We start from the raw sequence: 23,283 nt of genomic DNA, 5'->3' as shown, positions 1-23,283 counted from the left end.
TTATCCTCCACCGCATCCACCTTTTTGTGCAGAATGATGAGGAGCTGCAGAAACTGGTAGAAGGAGTTGTCATTGTGCAGGGTGATGTTCAAGCTTTGCTACCGTCAACAAAACTGAAAAGATGATGAACGCAAGCAGTGGTGAAGCTGCTGGATCTTCCAGTGCGACAGTAAAATCCGGTTGTGTCCCTGTCAAAGGACAATGAAGACATTTCTCTGCACGGGGTCAGAAAACCCAGAGGCTCTTTTCAGAGCCAATCCAAATCTTTGTAAGAGCTGGAAGAGAAGTAGTGTTGAACCCATTTTCCATAACCGATGAGTGAAAAGTCCCTTTAGCTGCAATTGTACCCCCCACTTGCTTGGAGGTTCCATTGAAATCTTTGCCTGTGTGTATAGGATTCTGCACGTGTTTCAGATTTTATTTTATGGATATTGTAGAGCTGGAAGGGATCACGAAGATCATCCGTTCCAACCCCCTGCGATGCAGGAATCTTTTTCCCAGTGTGGGACTCGAATCCATGACCCTAAAATCAAGAGTCTCATGCTCTACCAGCTGAGCTAAACCTTATTGTTAATTATAAAATATTTGGAACAAAAGTACAGGGCCAATAACTTAGTTTCCTCCCCACTTCTCTAATTACTTTTTTTTTTTTTTTACTTTTGTCTACTGATATTGGCAATGACCATTTTCAGAAGGCTGCAGTTTGGAGTGGATATTTTTTGGTTGTCAGAAATAAAGCCAGTGGGTCTTCATTTCATGGGTGTAGCCAGGGAGGGCAGGGGGACAGCTGCCCCCCCCAAAAAAACCAAACCAAGTAAATAAATAAACTTAACTAAAAGTAGATATTGCAGTAAGATTTTTTACAGAATTTTCTGAGCACTTGGGGTCAAAATAACGTAATTTAAAACAACTGTCATTCAGACATTTCATTCCAAATCTGCTGGACAGAGGACGATGACCAGTGAGTGTTCTGCCTCCCCACAACATAAATCCTGGCTCTGCTCATGCTTCTTTTTACAATGTTGTGCTGAGATTTGGATTAATATAATTTAAATGTACAAATCAGTATTTTGTTAAAACTGAATTGAGCTGAAGCATCTCTGTAACCCAGTCTTTAGTTTAACATGCATAAATTGGATTGTGGCTCTGTTTTTTTTCAATTTGGTAGAATGTGTAAAAATAAGTAATGAAATAGACAATGCAGGTATTTTTATGGATCAATACTGGATTAGCCCGAACTTTCAGTGTTTTATCCATACAGCAACCCTGTCTTGTGGGCTAGGCTGAGATGGTGACAAGTCTATATGATCAGACAGACCATAAGCTCTTATCAGCCACACCATCCTGGCTCTTTTAACACCTGAACTTTCCACGGAAAGCCACCAGAAGGTCCTGAGTTTCCACACCACAGCACTCTCCGTTTTTATTACCATCATATTTAACCTTTCGATTACACCTAATCTAAAACTACCAAGGCGAGAAAACCAGATATCAGGAGCCGAGCAGTACTAACAGGCAAAGCACTTCAGAGGTCTTTAAGCAGCGCGCTTTTAATCTGGAAATGCAGCAGCTCTTTCAGCGAGTCTTGAGTGGCTCTTAAAAGAGCCTTTTTAAAGATATTAAAGTAAACTGCCGGGTTTTCTCTGTATTTAAGAACCTTTCACCGTTGAATGCTTGTCGAGCTGCCGTCTCCTGCCAGGGACGGCTGTCTTTCTACTACTTCGGACACCTTTTGGTTTAGAAATGGCCGGCTGTTTCTTCGGCGACTTCTTTCTCGGCTCCCTGCTACCCGACGCCGGCCTTTTGTTGGCAGCCGCCGTTTTCTTCACTTTCCTCGCCTCAGGCTTGGCAGATTTCTTCGGCAGGGTTTTCCCGCCATGCTTGAAAGATCCCGAAGCTCCGCTGCCCGTTAAGTGGATCAAGACCCCATTCGATACCAGTTTATGCAGCTCCCGTTTGAGGTGGCTATTTTTGTTCCTGTTCAGGTTGTAGCCTCCTTCCCGGAGGAATTTCTTCAGGGCTGCCAGCGACACGCCTTTCCGCGAGCTGGAGCCTTCGAAAGCCTTCAGGATAAGCTGAGACAAAGGGCCGGAAAGGCGCTTCTTTCCTCTCCCCGAGGATTCGGAAGTGGACGGTTCGGAAATAGGTGCAGGCGGAGGGGCGTTCGAGCCTTCTGCCTCGGTGTGAAGTACGGGGCTTCCCTGCCGGATACCCTGTCGGGTTCCTTGACGCCTTGGCCCCTGCCGAGTTCCTTGACGCCTTCCCTGTCGGGATCCCGGCCGCCTTCCGCGACCCATCCTTCCACCCTCCCGCAAAAGCAGCGCGCTGCCAGCTGTCCGGAGCGCCACTGAGAAATAAACCGGCCTTCAGGGTATATATAGTGTGGCGAGGCTGACGTAAAAGAACAAATTTGCATATGGCCGTCTCTTCTCCCCCACCCCCGCCCTCCTTCTGTCACACCGTTGGAGAGGACCTTATTAGTGACAGTTTTCACTCAGGTCCGATCTTGAACTCGCCGACTACATGCCTAGCTTCAATATCACCACCGCGGGGCGGGCGGGGGGCGGGAGGAGAGAGAGAGATGCGGGGTTTTATTCTTTTTTACTATCTTGTATCTAATCATTTGTTTCTTAAATGTGCTGGTTGGTTGGGGTCTTTTTTGGGGGGGGGGGTACTCACCCCCCACTTTCCAGGTGCGAGGAAGCACAGGAGGCGCCTAATGGGGAATGGACGAAGGTAACATTAAGCTAACGTTTAGAGCAGGTAGTCGCCGAGCTGTATGAGAGCTCCTGAAATTTGATTCCGCGATGATGGAGCTGCCTGCATACTTAATTGGTAGCCCTTTTGTATTTGGTGTTCCGTCCCCACACGTTAATTATTGCGCAAATGCTGCATGAAAACTACCGACAGTGCTATCCTGCACATATTCACTGAAGGTCCCACCGAGTGCAAATGTTATAATGGAAGAGTGGCAAGTCTCTCAAGGTGGCTTCCAGAAAACATGCGTCTGCAATAGCCAGAAATCAAAAATATTAATACGCATGTGAACCATAAAGCATCCAGCCTGGTGGCAGGATTTAGAAGGAGCATCACATTTCAAGGCCAGCAAGATAAACTGCCTTATACTTAGTTGGGCCACTGGTCTTTATAGCTCCATATTATGGACACTGGCTGGCAACAGCTCTGCAGGTTACTGAGATGTAGAGGCTTAAACCACATATAATTTGTGCCTTCGTGTCGTGGAAAGAAAACAGGGGAGGAAGGAGAGAGACACCACCTTTTTTGAGCTTGGAAATTACTGATGGGGTACTTGTTGTCCACCATATGTTGTTGGACTCCAACATTTACTTGTTTATCCTATATTTTATTCTGTGAACCGCCCTGATATCTTATGATTAAGGGTGGCATATAAATCTAATAAAATAAAATAGATCCCCATCAGCCCCAACCAGCATGGCCAACGTTGAGGAATTGAAGAAAGTTGTAGTCTGGGGTTTCACCCAGACCCATCTTTATTGCAAGGTGGCCTCAGTGGCTAAGGGTATCTTTTACAAGTTTGGGTAGGTAAGACAGCTATGGCTGTTTCTGAACAGGGATAGTCTGACTATTGTTGTCAATGCACTGGAAATCTCCAGACTGGATTACTGCAATGTGCTGCATGCTGAAGCTACTGATTCATAAATGAAATTGGGGGGGGGGGTTGTCCAGCAACATCTGGAGAATCCCATATTCCCCATCCCCATTCTAGACCAGAGTTTAATGAAGAACGTGCAGAAAACACACACACACACATCCCATGTATCCAGTGGACCTTACTCCCAGGTAAGTGTGCATAAGATTGCAGCCTTCCAGCACAGTCCTCTACAACTACTCTGAAGTAAATCCTATTGATTTCAATGAAGTTTTATCTTCATTGAGTAAATGGGACTTACAAAATATGAATAGTACTGGTAGAATATGGGTGTCTGAAACAATGAGTGATCACTTTGAATGAATGGACATACCTGCCAGACTGGATATAATATTCAAACTTGATTGTGAACAAGCAATAAACCTACAGGTTTGTATGATTTTATGTGCCTTTTTAATAAAAAATTTTAAAAAATTAAGTCACGCACTTTATTCAGTTTTCGCTGAACTTCTCCAAAATTTAATGGGCTTGCAAGCCGCAAGCATTTCATTTCTCAGTATCAGCACAAAGTCCTACAGTACTTTGAAACAAAACAGACTTATTTTGTTGGTTAATGAATTTACAAATAAATACCAATGGGAGGTGGGAGATAAAACAGACTCTTTTTAACTTATCAACTTCAATTGAAGTTTTGATCTGCAGTCTCTATTAATGTAAAGGCAAAAAATGTATGTCAGGCTGTTTCTGCCCGGTTTCGAACCGGGGACCTTTCGCGTGTGAGGCGAACGTGATAACCACTACACTACAGAAACCCAGCTGTATGCCTTCTCTGAGCTACTGTGGCTGATTGGGAAAGCATGACTGGTATGAAAGCCATGGCAGTCAAAAGGAATCTGCTGACACATCATTCTTGGGTCTGAGTCACTCTAGTCTCAGTGGGAGTTATTGCCTGTAATTACTGCCACTGCTAAGACCTTCAGGCTATAAATTGAACTTACTGAGTGTATAGGATTCCAGGCAGAGTTTATTCTCACAGCAGCTCAACAGCATCTACAGCAGCAACCTGCATAGATTTGTGTGCAAAAATGTAGAGCATTTAGGTTCTCAAGAACAGGGACTGTGTATTGGTTCTGGTCATAACCTCCAGCCGGTTGCCAAAGGGAAAACAACACTGTGGAGTGATGATCCTTTGGGAAATCTGAGACAGATCCCCAAACCTCTTCTGTACAGGAGGGTAGCAAGAGACTTAAGGGTAAAGGTAAAGGGACCCCTGACCATTAGGTCCAGTCATGGACGTCTCTAGGGTTGTGGCGCTCATCTCGCTTTATTGGCCGAGGGAGCCGGCGTGCAGCTTCCGGGTCATGTGGCCAGCATGATTAAGTCGCTTCTGGCGAACCAGAGCAGTGCACGGAAACGCCGTTTACCTTCCCGCCGGAGCGGTACCTATTTATCTACTTGCACTTTGACGTGCTTTCAAACTGCTAGGTGGGCAGGAGCAGGGACCAAGCAATGGGAGACTTAGCAACCGGAAAATATTACTGCTGTCCTTGATATTACAGTGGTACCTCGGGTTACATACACTTCAGGTTACATACACTTCAGGTTACAGACTCCGCTAACCCAGAAATAGTGCTTCAGGTTAAGAACTTTGCTTCAGGATGAGAACAGAAATTGTGCTCCGGCTGCGCGGCAGCAGCGGGAGGTCCCATTAGCTAAAGTGGTGCTTCAGGTTAAGAACAGTTTCAGGTTAAGTATGGACCTCTGGAATGAATTAAGTACTTAACCCGAGGTACCACTGTATATTGAATATGTGATTTCAACATTTTTACATTGCATTTCTGTTGCTTTTCACTATAGGCTGCGATGAGGGTGGTTTTAATAGAAAAACAGGGTATAACCATTAAATCCCCATCATCAATATTTCATGGAAAAATCAGCAAATGCAAGTTAGCAATTGGGGAAAGGGTGGAAAAGAAGGGGGAGATGGGTGTCAACCGGCTCTTGTATCTAGCTTTGAAAGAAGGAGCTATGATTCCATCAATAAAGGATATTAAGTGGGTCCAATGGTCAAGAAGGCGGTTTCTGCACACCCTGTACAGAGACATGAGGAGCAGATATGGGGCTCATCAACCTGGGAAGGCTGCCCGTCTAGGAGAAGGAAAACTCTGGTGCTAAACCTCCACGGCCTTGCAGGATATTTTCAGGAGAAGAAAAAGCTAAGGAGTAAACCCAAAACAAATCTAGAGTGGAGTCCTTAAGATGGTTGGGTGGCATTTTGTACCCCTCCTTCCAGCAACTCCTGCAGCCAAGCTGGTGCCAAACGTATTGCTGTGGTTTCCTTTGGACCACATCAGCGAGGGGAGGGGGGTCTTGTCATCTGGGCAGCCCAGAACCTCCAGACACACTGTTCAGGCTTGCGCCCTGGAAAGGTCACTTTGGTGCTGCTTGTGCAGCCGTTTGACTTCACCCCCGAAGGCACACTTCATTGCTTCTCGAGATATCTGGATGCCAACTGTGGGAGCCAGGAAGTCATGGAAAAAGGCTTGTAGCGTCACCTGGTGCCTCGCTGACCTGCATGTCCGTGCCTTGCAGTGTATTAAGTGCATAGCCTTATATGGAGTTATGTTCCCCCTCTGGGCAGCATGACCCTATATGGCGATGGGTGGGTTTAAGCCATGACCGGATGTAGGTAATGTGAGACATTGGCAAACGGCCATGCGAGAGGAGAGAAGAAAGGATAATAAAAGTTACGGGAGAGGAGAGAAGTTCGAAAGGAGCTGCCCTCCATCCATGAAAATATTGCTGGCTCTCTGTGTCTTTATTTTATGCTAAACTGCGCCATTTGTGACGGCTGGCTCCGTCAGCCAACAACATCAGCTTTCACAAACCTGGTGCAGCAGCTGGATAGCTCAGTTGGTTTGAGCATGAGACACTTAATCCCAGGGTTGTGGGTTTTGAGCCCCACGTTGGGCGAAAAATTCCTGCATTGCAGGGGGCTGGACTAGATGACCCTCATGGACCATTCCAACTCTGATTCCAGATGTTTTGGACTACAGCTCTCAATAGTTAAGGGTCCAAAAGCATCTGGAGAGTACAAAGTTGGTGATGGCTGTAGCACATCAAGGCATTTATCATGGAAATGAATGTCATCTTCCTAAGACTTCTGTGGGATTATGATTATGATTCTAATGGATCTCCTGGGAATGCTAAACTAGCCTTGTATTTAGCAACGTGCCTGGTTGCCGTATGCAACATGGATTTTCACGCAGGAGAATGAAGGAATTGGCAGGGGACTAGTAGATTGATTTTGCCCTCAAGTCTACAGCCAGCACGGAAACACAGTGGGAAGGATGGCAGTGAGAGCAACAGAAGGATGGATCCTTCCCTCTCTCCACTTGTCCATTTGGTTTAAAAAAAGAGAATATTTTTACTGATTGCCCTGTTTTCATACCAGCCACAGAGAAGGGGCTGTCGGGCTATTTAGTCCTATAACCAGTTAGGAAAAACAACTACAGTGGTACCTCGGGTTAAGAACTTAATTCGTTCTGGAGGTCCGTTCTTAACCTGAAACTGTTCTTAACCTGAAGCACCACTTTAGCTAATGGGGCCTCCTGCTGCTGTGTCCCTGCACAATTTCTGTCCTCATCCTGAAGCAAAGTTCTTAACCCGAGGTACTATTTCTGGGTTAGCGAAGTCTGTAACCTGAAGCATATGTAACCTGAAGCGTATGTAACCCGAGGTACCACTGTACTGCCGTAACTTTGGTAGTCTTATTTACAAGGCTGCTTTAAATGAGCAGAATATTGTCTTTGGTTGAGACTCGGCTGTTGGTTCCTATTCCTGGCCACAAAAGCAGCAGGCAAGTAGTGTGACCCTAGACATACCCAGGGTGACCCTAAACATATTTACTTCCTAATTAGTCCCACTGAGATAATTGGGACCTGCTTCCTAATAAGTATACTTAAGATTGCTGGAACATATGCAAAAATACACATGCGGCATTCCCAACATCACAAGACTCCCACATCTCACTTCTGGATTCCAACCTTGTATTTTATTTCAGAGATAAAAATATGTAACTGGTGTTTTTTTAATTTGTCATGATTATATGCCAAACTGAGGCACCATCTGCATCATCATACCACTTTAAACAGCCATGGTTTCCCATAAAGAATCCTGGGAGTTTCAGTTTGTTAAGAGCGCCAAGGAGTTGCTAGGAGACTCCATCAACGTGCTACAATTCCCAGCGTGGCTTAACAATCCTTCCCTTTTCCCAGGGAACTGTGGAAATTTTAGCTCTACGAGAGGAATATGGACAATAAGGTTGAGTTATGTTGTACACCGCCTTGTTATATTTTCTATGGAAGCGCAGTTTATAAATGTCTGAATAAAGATTTATTGCACATTTGTGGGTGGGGTGGCGTGGAATTTCAAAAAAGTTCAGAAACAAGCCACGTTAATTATTTCATGCATCCGAAAAGGTGGGCTTTAGCTTAAGTTTTGACTGCAGCTAATGGCACCGTAATTATTTTCTTGGTTCAGGAGTCTGCTTGATGTAACAGATCCATGTAACCCACCCGGGGAAAAAAAGATCTGCGCGTACCTAAGAGAGGAAGAGAACTAGTGCCGCAATTTTGTACCGCACGTTTGTGTTGGAAGCCACCCAGAGCGACTGGGGCAACCCAGCCAGATGGACGGGGTATAAATAATATTCTGGTAACCCGCCTTGGCAGAAAGGCGGCATATCAAGGAAGGACCGCCGGCCCCAAATCAGTTGGAGATGGATCAGTTCACTGAGCAACGAAGGGCTCGGAATGAGTCTCCCACGAGCAGATCTGCCCATTAGCGACCCCCTCCAGGAGCCCACCATGCTCACGCCGCACGCGCGGACGGAGGAGTCTCGTCGCAAGATATCGCGAGATGTGAAACGCCAGGGCGCCGCCATGTTGGCTGCTGGTGGGGAAGCGGCTGCGGCAAAGAGTCTTTTCTACGGAGCGTGCCGCCGCGTCTCGTGCTTATGGATTCGCAGCATTGCGCGTCGCAATTTGCCTCCGCGAGGCTGAGGAAGCGCGGCCCAGCGCAAGGCGCTCCGTCGGGTCGTTCGTACGGTTGACGTGGGGGCCGCCATGTTGCTGTACGTCGGCGCCGGCGCCGCGAGAGGGCGCCGCGAGAGGCTATTTCCGCTTCCGGAAGAGGCCGCCGCTTCCTTTCTCTCCCTGGGCCTCAGCGAGCTGGCAGGTCCGGGCTAAGGGCCGCCGGTGAATCCGCCTCCATCCTCCGCCTGCCGCGGGAGCTCGAGCCTTCTCAGCCGCCGCCATGACGGAGCAGATGACCCTGCGTGGCACCCTGAAGGGCCACAACGGATGGGTGACCCAGATCGCCACCACCCCTCAGTTCCCGGACATGATCCTCTCCGCCTCACGCGGTAACGGAGGGCCGGGCCGGGAGAGACCAACTCGCGCGGGGGACGGGGGGAGGGAAGCGTGGAACGGGATGGGAGAGACCACCGTGTAATGCGGGGGGGGGGAGAGAAACGCCCAGTTGTCGCATGAAGGACGCGACCATGCAGCCCCATCTACGTGTAATAGGGAATGGGGCATGAGGAGAGAGACAATCACGTGCTAGACAGGGTGAGGGTTTGGGGAGGCTCCCACGCCCCAAGGGTTTTTTGGGGGGGGGGCGATTAAGGTAAGAGGATAGAAAACCAAATGAATAGCAAGCGGTCAGCCACAGAATCATATGAGCGGGAAGGGACCATGAGGGTCATCTAGTTCAACCCCCTGCAATGCAAGAATCTTTTGTCCAATGTGGGGCTCGAACCCACAATCCTGAGATTTAAGAGCGTCATGTTATACTGACTTAAGCTGTCTCAGCAGATTGAGGCAGAAAATGAGGTGTATGTAGTAAGGCCCACCTTACTTCTCTTTCTTCCCAGCCCTGATGATTAAATTTGACATTTGTCTGCTGATCTTCATGAGGTCTGAAGACATGTCCTGCAATTATGATGGGGCAGGAGAGGATCTGTTCTCTTTGGTTGGCCAACCAAATGTGGCCAGGAGCAAGCCTGCAATTCAGGAATAATGAGGCTCTACAAGCTGGTCATTCATACTTGTGGGTTAGAGGGGAAGGGCAGTGAATTTCCTCCATTAATTAGCAGCTCCAGCTTAGGAGGGATTGATTTCAGGCTTTAATTTCTGTATTGTTAATTTATACCCCATCTTTACTCCCAACACACTCAAGTTGGTGTGTGTGGCATCCAGCTTAGTGCCATATCTTGTGAGGCTAAGCAATTTTGCCACTGGCCCTGGGAGCTTTGTTGCTTAGTGGGGATTTGAATGAACCCTAAGGTCTCTCTGGTCCTAGTCTGACATGGTAACCCGGGGGGGGGGGGGGAGGCGGTAAGCCAAAGTGGTGCTCTCCAGATGTTGCTGGACTACAACTCCCATGATCCCATGGCACCTCATAGACATCCTTTGCTCTAACTGCTATACCAGGCTGTACTGGTATCTATCTGCCAATCACCCATTCCCACCACCCTTCTGAGTAATACCCCTCCCCACCTTCTCACTATGTAGAAGGATCTGGCAACTTCTGTTTCAGTGTATCTGAAGAAGTGTGCATGCACACGAAAGCTCATACCAAGAACTAACTTAGTTGGTCTTTAAGGTGCTACTGGCAGGAATTTTTTTATTTTGCTATACCAGGCATTACATCCTTAGCACATGGTTCATAAGGTGGTTCCTTTCTGAGCCTCGATTATGCCAGAGAAGGAGCAAGCAACCTATTTGGTGATGTGAGCCAGTACTAACTTTTATAGCAACTGCTGAAGCCGGAGGAGTCCACAGCTCTGGTGAGCAATTGAGGATAGCTTTCTCTGTGATATTAATGCACAGGTGGATGTCTAAAAGGGGGTAGTACTGGGGTGTTACAAAGGATACCTCGTATTTGGATCTAGATGCTGAGACCTACAGTTAATTTCTGGTGAAGCTGTAAAAGCTGGGTCATAATTGTGTGTATTTGAAGGCAGTCTCTGGTTTGAGAGGACTTTTCTCTCGAAGGGAATTGGAGAATTTTTCATGTGGTTTCACATGAGGGCATGTCAAGAGTTTGCAGGAAGCCTTGGCTAGTCCGGTCCTCACTGAGATGGTAAAACAGAGTATTGTAACACTTCAGAATGCAAGTGGGGGCTGGTATAACTTGAGTGCTCCTCCAGCCATACACTTCCCTTCACATGGAAAACTAGATGTTGGGGAGAAGTATTCTAACCTAGCCATCTCCCTGAAATGCTAGCTTTCTGTGTGCAGGAAAGTGTTTGGCAAGGTGGCACATTCAACTAGGCAAGTCCCCACCTCCAGTCTGAAGTGGTACAGTCCAGGCATGACTTTACTCCCTCACTAGGAACTTGGTCACAGTGGAGTGCAGCAGCCTGCTTCAGGGAATGAGTAGTAAAGGAATGAGATGCCTCCTGCCCCTCAAGTAATATCTATCTCAGATTTGAGAAAATCTGTGGAAGAACCATTTGCTATCTTTTTCCTCTTGCAGACAAGACGATCATCATGTGGAAGCTGACTCGGGATGAAACCAACTACGGGATCCCCCAGAGAGCCCTTCGGGGCCACTCCCACTTCGTCAGCGATGTGGTTATCTCCTCCGATGGGCAGTTTGCCCTCTCTGGCTCATGGGACGGCACCCTGCGCCTCTGGGATCTTACCACGTGAGTGTAGATTGGGGAAACAGGGTCTGTGTTGATTGAAAAGGATTGTCCTCAGCAGACTGATTATATGTTTCACTCTGCCAAGTTCTCCCATGGTTTCCCACTTTCTTCTAGGTTTTTATTCCTAGTACGGTTTCCTGTTTTTATCACTGGTTGCTTTGGGATCAGGGTTTTGTGCTTGCTTCCTCCTGTCCCGATGATTAGATCTGACACAATATCTACAGACTCCACTGGGGTTTGATGATACGTCCTGCAATTATGATGGGACACTACAAGAGAGACTGAGAAAATGGAAGCTTTCTGTTTTATTGGAAAGGGGAGGGGAAGGGGAAATCAGTTGGAAGGAGACATCTGTTTCTGGCGGGTTTTTGGAATTCCACATTTCCCCATACAGGACATTTCAGGTTGCCCTTGTCATGGTTCCACAGTGAGGGTGCTAAGAAATTCTCAGACCCTTCATGCCCCTTTCATTTCCCAAACTTTGGGGAGGGTTATGGACTTGGTTCAGTGTAGATCAAAGGGAAAACCTCTTGTTGCTAGTTTGTTAGTTGCTCACCCTAGGAGAGCTGCCCAAGGAGAGGAGAAGCTCTGCTTCTCTCTCTTTAGGACTCATTGGCTACTGAAATTGGAGTGAGGGACGTGGTCCAGTCTCATCTCCAGGAAAAGTTCCATTGAAGCAGGAGATCCTCTTTGAAAATTAAACTTATGGGCCCTAGGAGGAGCTCAAGGCCAGAAGGGGAGGGTCTTTGCAGGGGAAGGGGGTTACAGGAAGTAGCATGGCAAGGCAGGGAAAAACAAGATTTGGTCTGAGGGGCTTTTTCTTTCCTGTGTTGCACTGGGTTTGTAATGAAATGACATCTCCCTTTCAGAGGCACCACCACCCGGCGTTTTGTGGGCCACACCAAGGATGTGCTGAGTGTGGCTTTCTCTTCTGACAACCGCCAGATCGTCTCAGGTTCCAGGGACAAAACCATCAAGCTCTGGAACACTCTGGGAGTCTGCAAGTACACTGTACAGGTGAGCCTCTCCTCCCTCCCAGATCTGGGCATTGAATACCACTAAAGTTCACATTCCTTTGTTTTAGATTTTTTAAATATACATCACCCAATCAGCTGTGTCCTCTGTATGGGTCACAAATGTAAAATAAATCAAATACAATAAACAGTAATTTAAAAGCAACACCATGATATCATTTAAATGAAGCACCAAATCTACAAAAGCCTTGATGTGCCTTTAGTGGCTGTTTATCCAGACAGTTGCTGCAGGTGCTCAAACAAGGGAAAACTTGCACTTCTCAATTCATGTTTGTGGAGAAAGGATGGGTTGGATCCTGCTTGGGTCTGAGAGCATGCTCTGCGTTTTGCATAGAAGTAACATTTTGATCCTACCCTTCCAGTCTCTCCTCAACCTTCTAGGGGGCTGGAGCTGCAACACTTAAGAGCCTGATTTCTAGTACAAACTAAGCACACTAGTGGGGCAGGCAGTCCTCTTAGCAGTGCCCCTTCTGCAGAGCACAGTTGCCAGCCCAGGATATATATTGGGTGAGGAGATCTCTTGTGTACCCTGATCCCAAGTTGTTAAGGGCTTTAATTGCTCAAATGTTAATGCTCTGTCAATGCTCATGACACTTTATAGCAGTTCATAAAGGGAGAAAAAAAGAAGAAGTCTGTGCCCCAAGGAGCTTACAAGCTATAAATTTTGACAGGATGTGGAGACAACAGAAGGCAGGGAAGGATGGAGGGAATGAGGAATACATGTGCAAATGCAGTTAGATGTGCTCAGGTTTCCTTATTGATAAGGAGTTAGAACTAGGAGGTGACACGTGCTTAAATGTTAATTTTCACAATGGTTGTTTCTCTGTAACATCCTGTTATCGGCTTGTACTAAGAGCTGTCATACCTTCTTTTTTCTCCACTCAGGACGAGAGCCACTCAGAGTGGGTGTCCTGTGTGCGCTTCTCCCCCAACAGCAGCAACCCCATCATTGTGTCCTGTGGCTGGGACAAGCTCGTGAAGGTGAGTCGAGTATCAGCCTTAATCCTCAAATCTCTGTCTAAGGCCTCCCCCTGGAAGTGTCTAAATGATGCACAAGCATTCTCTTTCCTGTCCTCTCTTTTGATAATCTGGAACCAGCCCTTCAGATCTTCTGGTAAGGAGGGGCAGGACTTTGGGGTGTGCTGGAATCTCACCACCTCTCTACTCAACTAGCAAAACAAAAGTCCTGAAGCCAAGCCAATGAGTTGTGGAGGTGCGGGAGGGGGGATTGGAGGGAGAATTGGGGCCACGGGGTCCCATCAGATTTGCAGCAGCTTATAAACAGTAGGGTGTTCTCTTGTCCTCTTAGCATAGGTGACTCAATGAGTAATACAGTCTCTTTGTTGGTGCCCCGATTGGAGCAGGAGTAGAATTCTGCTTAGTCAGTCTTGCAAAGAGAGGAGATATATTGGTTGACTGCTCTTTTCACTAAATAGGCCTGCATCAAACAGCTATGTTTTATTATGTATCGGATGTTCAGTTATACTTCTATTAGACAGGCACCAGTTTTGTTAGGCAGGCTGTAAATTACCCGAGTGGGTGAGACACTTTTCAACAATCACTGGATCAGGAATTTGATCACACGGCAAGAGCTCACCTTGAGATTAACAGCATCAGCGAATCAGTTTTGAATTTGTACTCTCCCCATCTTGCAGGTGTGGAACTTAGCTAACTGCAAGCTGAAGACCAACCACATTGGGCACACTGGCTACTTGAACACAGTGACAGTCTCGCCTGACGGCTCCCTGTGTGCTTCAGGTGGCAAGGTAAGTCTCTGTGGCAAGCCTCCGCTCAGGAGGTTGAACCTGTGCAAAGGTATAGCCATGTGCCTAAAGCTTACTTGTTCAGACAAACTTTGCCCAGTAAGTCATGTTACCTCCACACACAACCATCAAATTGGATTGTGTATGAATTCATGAAGTATGGTTTTGTATTGATTTATTCATTGCATTTTATAAATTCTGCGTTATACGTTGCTTTAGATACTTTTAATACAAAGCAGTGTAACTATTTACTTGTTAATAAATAATAAACCAGAGGGGGTGGAGAGGAACTACTTTTCATCTTTCTCTACACTTCTGCTTATCTGGTAAATCGGGAAGCGAGCCACTATAAATTGGCCAGGTGTGTTGTTTATTAGGGAGGGAGGGAGACAGAAGGAAGCATGGGCAGTCACTGTGAACCAGAGGTTGTTTAGCTCAAGGTACTTAGGGGGAGTTAGCTCATGGGTGTCGTGTTCTCGCTAGAAGCATCTAACCTAGACTTGTAAAAATAAGTTACTAGTCTGCTATGGGCATAGCCATGCTTGTCATGGAGGGAGGGGGAAGCCCTCTTCCATTTCCAGTAAGGAAATCCAGGATTCCTTTTCACCAGCCTTCTAATTGCGGACAGTGGGGAGTTAGAGCTGAGGGTCCGTCTTTCTTACCTGCACAGCTACAACGACAGCAACACAGGAAGCTGCCTTAGACAGAGTCAGACCGTTGGTCTGTCTCGCTCAGTGTCATATATGCTGAGTGGCGGCAGCTCTTCATGCAATGGTACTGGGGACTGAGCCTAGGAACTTCTGCATGAGAGCAGGTGCTGTACCACTGGGCTATGCCCTTTCCCTGAATCGATGGCTTGGGGGCCAAATATGGTCCTCTGGATTCTCCCTAGGCCATAATTGCCACTGCCATTTATATGCTAAGCATGGTCCTCTTTGTGGTGAGGAAATGGGTGTCTCTGCGTAACAGGTGGCGGTTACAGAAACAAGGCACAGCTTTCCTCAGCTCTTCTAAGTATCGATCAGGGGGGGCTTTTTCCCAGCCCAAGGAACACTGTCCCTTCTGCTGATAACATAGGGAGTGTAGCGTTAAAAACAGTTCTGGAGTTTGTATTGTGGAGATATCCTCAGAATAGACTGCAGAAATAACTTCCTAATTAAAAGCAATCTAGGAGCAGAGGAAGCTTCGCAGGCTAATTTAGAATTGTAGAGTTGGGAGGGATCTCAAGGGTTATCTAGTCCAACCCCCCTGCAATGCCAGAAACTTCAACCATCCTCTGCTTTGAAACCTTCAAGGAAGGAGGAGGTCTCATTTGGGGGGGGGGTTTCCGGGATGCTTGATCTACATGAAATCATGCTTTTAAACGGAGTATGTGAGCAAGATCCCCTATAAACTGCTGCCCCCTTTTCTTCTGCCTAGCTCAGTGCTCTTGTCTGCTTAGTGACATTTAGCACTTTACCATCCTGTAGAGATCTAGTCAGAGAATCCTGACTGTGCTGTGATGAAACATACATGCCATCTGACTTACTACCATGCAGATACTCAGAGGCTGTTTCTGAGCTGTCAAACATTGGGTGGGAGATCTGTTGCTTTGGAGAAATGTTCCTTTCCCCCCGCCCTTGACAATTTCTGTTTGAGGGACAGGGGGTGCATGAATTAATAAGTTAAATGCCTCAGATTTTTTAGGGGCCTCGAGTAGGTGCTGGGGGGAATGGGGAGACTCGGACGCATTAAGATTCGCAGCCTATTGCCCTTTTCCATTGCAAAACCATTCTGGACTTGGGGGCTTTAAATCTAACGCCTGCTTTCTTCCACCGCAGGACGGCCAGGCTATGCTGTGGGACTTGAATGAAGGCAAGCACCTGTACACCCTGGATGGTGGAGACATCATCAACGCCTTATGCTTCAGCCCCAACCGCTACTGGCTGTGTGCAGCCACTGGACCCAGCATCAAGATATGGGTAAGTTAAGAGCTTGATGTTGGCTGTTGAAGGTTTGGGAAGAAGGGAGGAGATTAACTCTTCTCCCAGCCTAGGTCTTGTTTTCCTTGTCAGAATTAAGTTGCTGTTCCCTTGACATTTCTTCCTTGGCAGTCCTGGGAGAGTCATGTTAGGTTCCTGCAGCTGAAGTTCCTTGAATTTATAGTTTGAGCTTCTGAGATCTCAGCAGGCCAGGCTGGCATAGCTCCTTATATGGTAAAAACAAACTTAAGTTATGCAAAGCATTGTACACAAATTAATTTGTATGGGCTGCGGAATGTGCCTTTCTCTGGCAGATAATTACTGTTTCAAGGCTAAATGTGGTTTTCTCATTCTGCCGTCTAAAGAGCAAGGGGCCTTTCTCTTAATGTCAGTGTGCAGAAGATTCAGTTGCCTGGATGCCTCCTGCTCCCTGCAACTGCAACACCCAGCCTTCTCATTTTTGAACAGAAGATGCAAATCTAATTGTGGCTGAATGTGTTTGCATACTTTTATTCCAAGTTAAGATCTGAACTGCCACGGTGGTAGAGGAGACAGACATTCTTACTTAAGAAGAAGTAGCCTCTCTGGTAAGAGAACTGGTAGTTGCAGATAGTAGCAGTGATGATATTCAGATGACTGTTAGGGCCCACCCAACTCTACAGTTCTGTGAAGCAGAGAAGCAGCAACAGCTAATAATAATAATAATAATAAATTTTATTTATATCCCGCCCTCCCCAGCCGAAGCCGGGCTCAGGGCGGCTAACAGCAATAAAACAGTACAAAAGTACAACATAAACAACATTCTAAAATCATTCATTATAAAAATTAATTAATTCAAGCCACTAGCAACCATTGGGCCAGAGCTCTGCGAAGATTGCTGAGGGAGGGAGTCAGGCTGTGCCCTGGCCAAAGGCCTGGTGGAACAGCTCTGTCTTGCAGGCCCTGCGGAAGGATGTCAAGTCCCGCAGGGCCCTGGTCTCTTGTGACAGAGTGTTCCACCAGATCGGAGCCACAGCCGAAAAAGCCCTGGCTCTAGTTGAGGCCAGCCTAACTTCTCTGTGGCCTGGGACCTTCAAGATGTTTTTATTTGAAGACCGTAGGTTTCTCTGTGGGGCATACCAGGAGAGGCGGTCCCGTAGGTACGAGGGTCCTAGGCCATATAGGGCTTTAAAGGTTAAAACCAGCACCTTAAACCTGATCCTGTACTCCACCGGGAGCCAGTGCAGCTGGTATAGTACCGGGTGAATGTGGTCTCGCAGCGAAGACCTCGTAAGGAGTCTCGCTGCAGCATTCTGCACCCGCTGGAGTTTCTGGGTCAGTCTCAAGGGCAGCCCCACGTAGAGCGAGTTACAATAATCCAGTCTGGAGGTGACCGTCGCATGGATCACAGTGGCTAGGTCAGGGCGAGAGAGGTAAGGAGCCAACTGCTTAGCTTGGCGGAGATGGAAAAATGCCGCCTTTGTTATAGCTGCAATCTGCGCCTCCATTGAAAGGGAGGTGTCGAAGATTACACCCAAACTCTTAACGGACGGTGCTGGCACTAATTGCGCCCCCGCAAGAGATGGGAGTTGCCCCCCCAGTCCCATATCGCCCCGTCCCAGCCACAGGACCTCTGTCTTCGAAGGATTTAGCTTCAACCGGCTCCCACGTAACCATCCAGCCACAGCTTCCAAACATCTGGTCAGTGTGTCTGGGGCCGAGTCAGGATGGCCATCCATCAACAGATAGAGTTGGGTGTCATCGGCATACTGATGACAACCCAGCCCAAAACTCCGAACAAGCTGGGCGAGGGGGCGCATAAAGATGTTGAAAAGCATCGGGGAGAGTATCGCACCCTGAGGTACTCCACACACCAAGGAGTGGCGCGATGACAATTCCCCCCCAAGCGCCACCCTCTGTCCCTGACCAGAGAGAAACGAGCGCAGCCATTGAAGGACTGTGCCCTGGATCCCCACGTCGGCAAGGCGGTGGTCCAGAAGATCGTGATCGACCATGTCGAAAGCTGCTGATAGATCTAGAAGAATCAGCAGCCCCGACCCGCCTCGATCCAGCTGTCTACGAAGGTCATCTGTTAGGGCGACCAGAGCCGTCTCGGTCCCATGACCAGCGCGGAAGCCGGACTGGAATGGATCCAGAGCCGATGTTTCATCCAGAAACCCACCAAGCTGTTCAGCAACCGCTCTCTCAATCACCTTACCCAGGAACGGAAGATTCGAAACCGGGCGGTAATTGGATAGATCTAAAGGATCTAACGATGTTTTCTTTAAGAGCGGGCGCACCACTGCCTCCTTCAGTTCCCCTGGGAATGTCCCCGTGCCAAGGGACAAATTGATGATATCCCCCAGGAGGGCCCGCACCTCGTCTGGACACGCTCTAATCAGCCAAGACGGGCACGGGTCGAGAGGACAGGTGGTGGGCTTTCCAGCTCGGAGGAGTCTGTCCACATCGGCTGGGGATATCTGGTCGAAGTGGTCCAATACTGGACCCGAGGACAGTCGAGGGGCCTCCAGTTCCTTTATTGTATCCAAATTGGCAGGGAGGTCATGGCGGAGCGACAAGACCTTCTCCGCAAAAAAGCTCGCAAATGCCTCACAGCCGTGTGTCAATTTGTTATTTAAATTTGGCTGTCCCTCAAGGGACGTTAAAGACCTGATTATACTAAATAATTGCGCTGGGCGAGAGCTAGCGGATGCAATGGAGGCCGAGAAGTATGACTTCTTAGCAGCCTTCACCACCATCTCGTAGGTTTTCATAAAAGCCCTATAAGATGTTCTTGAGGCTCCGTCACGGGCACCCCGCCATACTCGCTCTAGCCGTCTGAGGTCCCGCTTCATTTTCCGGAGCTCCTCGGTAAACCAGGGAGCCCGGTTTCTGCGGGGTCGCAGAGGGCGCTTAGGTGCGATCTCATCGATGGCTGCCAGGAGCTGGGCATTCCAGCCCTCAACAAGCTCAGTCAATGAGTCGCCAGGGGGAGCAAGGTCCCGCAAGGCTTGGCGGAATCTCTCAGGGTCCATCAGCCTCTGCGGGCGAGCCCAAATTGGCTCGCCAGCTAAGCAGGGTGGGGGTGGAAAGTCAATCCTGGCTTTCAGAGCGTAGTGATCAGACCATGGCACCTTCGTCGAAGGAGACATGATCACATCTATACCGACGCCAAAGATCAAATCCAGCGTGTGGCCTGCTTGATGTGTGGGGCCCGAAACAAACTGGGAGCGCCCTAGTGTCGCCATGGAAGACACCAGGTCCAGAGCCTGTGAGGAGGGAGTGGCATCAGCATGGATGTTGAAGTCCCCCAATACCAATAGGTTAGGGAACTCCAAGGCCCAGCCGGCCACCGCCTCCAATAGGCCTGACAGGGTGGCTGCTGGTGCGCTAGGTGGCCGGTACACCAGCCAGACAGCCAAGCTCTCCTCGGAGCCCCACACTAGGCCAACACATTCGATGCCGGGGATCGATGGCGATGGTAGAGCCCTGAAAGGACAATCTTCCCGGATTAATAATGCCACCCCTCCCCCCCGGCCCACAGTCCGCGACTGGTGGAGGACAGAGAAACCCGGGGGCGCCATCTCTCGTAAGGTAACTGTTGCCCCTTCGCGCACCCAGGTCTCCGTCACACAAGCCAGGTCGACCCCCTGCGAGATAAAGAAATCTCGCAGGGTGGCGGTTTTATTGCCTATAGACCTGGCATTGCACAGCACCAGTGACGGAGGTGAGTAATCCTTGCTCACCCTACCCTCGTCCCTCGGGATGGGGCGCAGATTGGAAAGGGTACGAGCGTATCCATATCTCGATCCCCTTCGCCTGTAACATCTGCCCCCACCGCCATACCTCCCTCGCCCCTCCACGGTAGCAATCCCAGGCCTCATAGTGGCCTCCATTGATGGCAATTAATATTATTCTTTCGCAGCCTAGAACAATAAAACCTTAAAACAATAAAAACAAAAAAACAAAAAAACAAAAACAACCCAGAAAACAATAAAACAATACAAACAAAAACTGCAAAAATTACAAATTCATCAAAATCTAACAAATTCCCCCGCCCACCCAAACATCCATCCCACCCCCATATATAGAATCGAAAGGGAAAGGGAAATATTAAAAAACAAAAACAAAACAAAACATGTTAAAAAGAGCTCTGCACTCCTCCGGGTCCTCCTGGGCAGTAGCAGCATCAATGGCAACAACCATCCTTGTGAGGCCCCACCCTGGGCCAGATAGTAAGTGGCAGGAGCAGTCCTTGTGAGGCCTGTCAGGCCCTCCCTGGGCCAGGTGGTAAGTGGCAAGAAGGAGCAGGGCCCTCAGGCACTCACGCAGGAGAGTCTTCCTGGGCAGCAGAGCAGTCCTTGTGAGGCCCCAGGCCCCGCCCCAAGCCAGATGGTAAGTGGCAAGAGCGGGGCCCTCAGGCACTCACCATAGGAGAGTCTTCCTGGGCAGCAGAGCAGTCCTTGTGAGGCCCCAGGCCCCGCCCCAAGCCAGATGGTAAGTGGCAAGAGCAGGGCCCTCAGGCACTCACCACAGGGGAGTCTTCCTGGGCAGCAGAGCAGTCCTTGTGAGGCCCCAGGCCCCGCCCCAAGCCAGATGGTAAGTGGCAAGAGCAGGGCCCTCAGGCACTCACGCAGGAGAGTCTTCCTGGGCAGCAGAGCAGTCCTTGTGAGGCCCCAGGCCCCGCCCCAGGCCAGATGGTAAGTGGCAAGAGCAGGGCCCTCAGGCACTCACCACAGGGGAGTCTTCCTGGGCAGCAGAGCAGTCCTTGTGAGGCCCCAGGCTCCGCCCCAAGCCAGATGGTAAGTGGCAAGAGCAGGGCCCTCAGGCACTCACGCAGGAGAGTCTTCCTGGGCAGCAGAGCAGTCCTGGGCAGCAGAGCAGCTACTAGTGGCAATGGAAGGGAACGCATTGTGAGTGGTGATTTCAGGCTTGAGAGCGAGGGGACTGACGTGCTGTGATGAAACACACTATGCCGTCTGATTTTGCTTCCGTGCGGAAAACCAGAGGCTGTTTCTGAGCCTGTTGCCCAGACTACGTACAGCATGCAAATAGCAGGTGGAAATTGAACAAAACGTTCAGCCTCGAAGTCTGCAACTCCCATTTGACCATCTAACCCCTGCTTTCTTAACATCAGGACCTGGAAGGCAAGATCATTGTGGATGAGCTCAAGCAGGAAGTGATCAGCACCAGCAGCAAGGCGGAGCCACCCCAGTGCACCTCATTGGCCTGGTCTGCTGACGGACAGGTAAGAACCGGGCTGTGCAATCAATCAATCTTCATTGCAGTCAAAGACCAGACAGCAAAGCTAACGACAACAAATGCCACAACCACATAAAGAAGCGGATGTAATTAAAAATCCCCTATAAACTTATTTACATTAAAAATATCACTCCTTCCGCTAAAATCTGTATTCAGGAGATTAAAATCAGTAGTCCGTGTTGCTATAAAACAGCATTTCGCAGCAGGCTGTGCAAGATGCCCAGAGGGCCGTGCAGGAAGTTAAAAAGAGCGGCTGCCTCCTCCAGCCAGGGAAGAACTGGGAAAGCGGGATTTGTTAAAGCCTGCATTTCTGAGCTTCCCCCTTTGCCATACAGGGCTTGTGGCATGTTTGGGGTTTCTTGAGGAACCAGAACTTTTCACCCCAACTGCAGCTGACCGTTTCTCCTGATCAGCACTTGAAGGGCAACCAAGGGAAGAGGTTTTAGCAGTGCTGCAGCTAATCCTGGTTTCCTGGGCTCCTAAAAAATTGACACTCGTCTTGAGTTTTAAAAAAGTTTTTTCCCAGTCAAGTTTGTTATGTATAAAATACAGATACACTGCCCAAGAAGACTGCCCATTATTTGAACTGACAGATAAACAGTGTATTGTCTTAAGATGTGAAGATGAGGGGAATGGCCCTGCAGCCAGGCTTTTGGTGGCTGTCTTCCCTTATTCTGCCCCTGATTAAAGTACACAAGTTGTGGAGTTTGAGGGAATGACAGCTGACCTTGCAAAGGCGGGAATATTCAGGAGCAAGTTTCCCCCTGGCTAATTTTTCATATTTACAACTCCACTTACAGAGCAGAAAGTGATAAAATTTTATCCCTTCTGGTCTTCTGTGGGCTGGATACTTCTCATCTCCCAATACAATAAAAAGTGGACACCTTGGGTCATTCATTCAAGGCATTTTTACCCTACTATTCAGCCATAAGCAACTGTCAGAGCAGCTTGCAGATCACTAAGGAAGACTCTGTAAGCCTGGGGGCAGGAGCTACCTAAAAAGATAGGAGAATGTGATTGGTAAAATGATCTTGGTTACATGTGCATCTAATGAATAGCTGTCTAGAGAAGCTCAAGCAGAGGTTCCAGAAATTGCTGTGCCAGTGTGGGGTCGCCCTGCCTCTTCTCTTCCCCCCATCTGTTTCTGCTGCATCCTGAGGAACCTGGATTCTCAGCAAAGTCTCCCATTGACTTTCTATCCAACAGTTGGTTCATGCAAAGTGATTGTTGCTCCCTTGTCAAAAAGCTGTCGCCCAGTCGCTTTCTAACGCTGTTTCTCCCTCTCTGTTCCATTAGACTCTGTTTGCCGGCTACACGGATAACCTTGTTCGGGTCTGGCAGGTCACCATCGGGACCAGATGAGAGAGTGCAGTTGACCACAAGGCACAGAATTATAATTATGTACAAAACAGAAACAATAAAACTTTTTGTGCTGAACGTTATCACTGTGTCCTGCTTCTCCCCCCCCCCCCCAAGATATACCTGAGAATCGCTATTCACTTACCTGTTTTCTACAAGCTTTCTCTCCCAACCCACTCAGCTGATGGAAGCTGCCATCGCTTCAACCAGGAATAAATAAAGCACCTTGTCCCTTTAGATCAGGAATGATAAACCTGTGCACCAGGGGCAACCCAGAAACTGCAAGGAGTAGACCAAAGATCCCTGCAAATCTCAGTGCTGAGATGGGGTGATAAAATGCTCTACAGAACTCTTCAGAGAGGAAGAGTAAAAAGCAGCATATTCCCCACCAGGGTGGATTTAAATCACAATTTAAATCACTAGTAAGACTTGATTTAAGTCATTTTTTTTACAGAAAGACTTCATTTTTGGAATAATAAATTTTCAGAGTATTTACAGTCACATCAAACATTACTGATTTGGTTAAACTATTGGAAATACATACAGATAATTATGAAATTATTGTGAGGTTTAATAAGTT

The 23,283-nt window shown here is 48.2% G+C and overlaps 3 protein-coding genes across 4 annotated transcripts in view; 1 reads left to right on the top strand and 2 right to left on the bottom strand.

The window, feature by feature from the left end:
* Nucleotides 1-18,017, bottom strand: part of LOC310701851 (uncharacterized protein) — a 100,918-nt gene extending 82,901 nt beyond the window's left edge. The window contains exon 1 of the mRNA XM_083493301.1: nt 16,892-18,017. Within this exon, the coding sequence (XP_083349427.1) occupies nt 16,994-17,920 (927 nt within the window). The 5' untranslated portion in view covers nt 17,921-18,017 and the 3' untranslated portion in view covers nt 16,892-16,993. The remainder of the gene's footprint in view (nt 1-16,891) is intronic.
* LOC310701953 (histone H1-like) lies at nt 1,533-2,360 on the bottom strand. Its single transcript, XM_083493521.1, has one exon. It carries the CDS (start codon nt 2,295-2,297, stop codon nt 1,650-1,652), a length of 648 nt encoding a protein of 215 aa, XP_083349647.1. The 5' UTR covers nt 2,298-2,360; the 3' UTR covers nt 1,533-1,649.
* On the top strand, nt 8,803-22,786 carry RACK1 (receptor for activated C kinase 1). Of its 2 annotated transcripts, XM_083493270.1 has the most exons (8): nt 8,803-9,056; nt 11,174-11,345; nt 12,215-12,362; nt 13,265-13,360; nt 14,035-14,145; nt 15,963-16,103; nt 21,220-21,330; nt 22,641-22,786. In XM_083493270.1, the coding sequence occupies exons 1-8, from the start codon at nt 8,948-8,950 to the stop codon at nt 22,704-22,706; spliced, it is 954 nt and encodes a 317-aa protein (XP_083349396.1). In that variant the 5' UTR covers nt 8,803-8,947; the 3' UTR covers nt 22,707-22,786. The 2 variants fall into 2 exon arrangements, 1 of the variants encoding a protein (XP_083349396.1); XR_014523116.1 differs by lacking the exon at nt 22,641-22,786 and having other exon boundaries at nt 8,819-9,056; nt 15,963-16,785; nt 20,962-21,330.
* The last annotated feature ends 497 nt before the right edge of the window (nt 22,787-23,283 follow it).

This window comes from Podarcis liolepis, assembly GCF_965112155.1.
Source record: "Podarcis liolepis genome assembly, chromosome: 2".
NCBI lineage: Eukaryota > Metazoa > Chordata > Lepidosauria > Squamata > Lacertidae > Podarcis > Podarcis liolepis.
The sequence above is the reverse complement of the archived record's forward strand: the minus strand, read 5'-3'. Positions and strand labels throughout refer to the sequence as shown.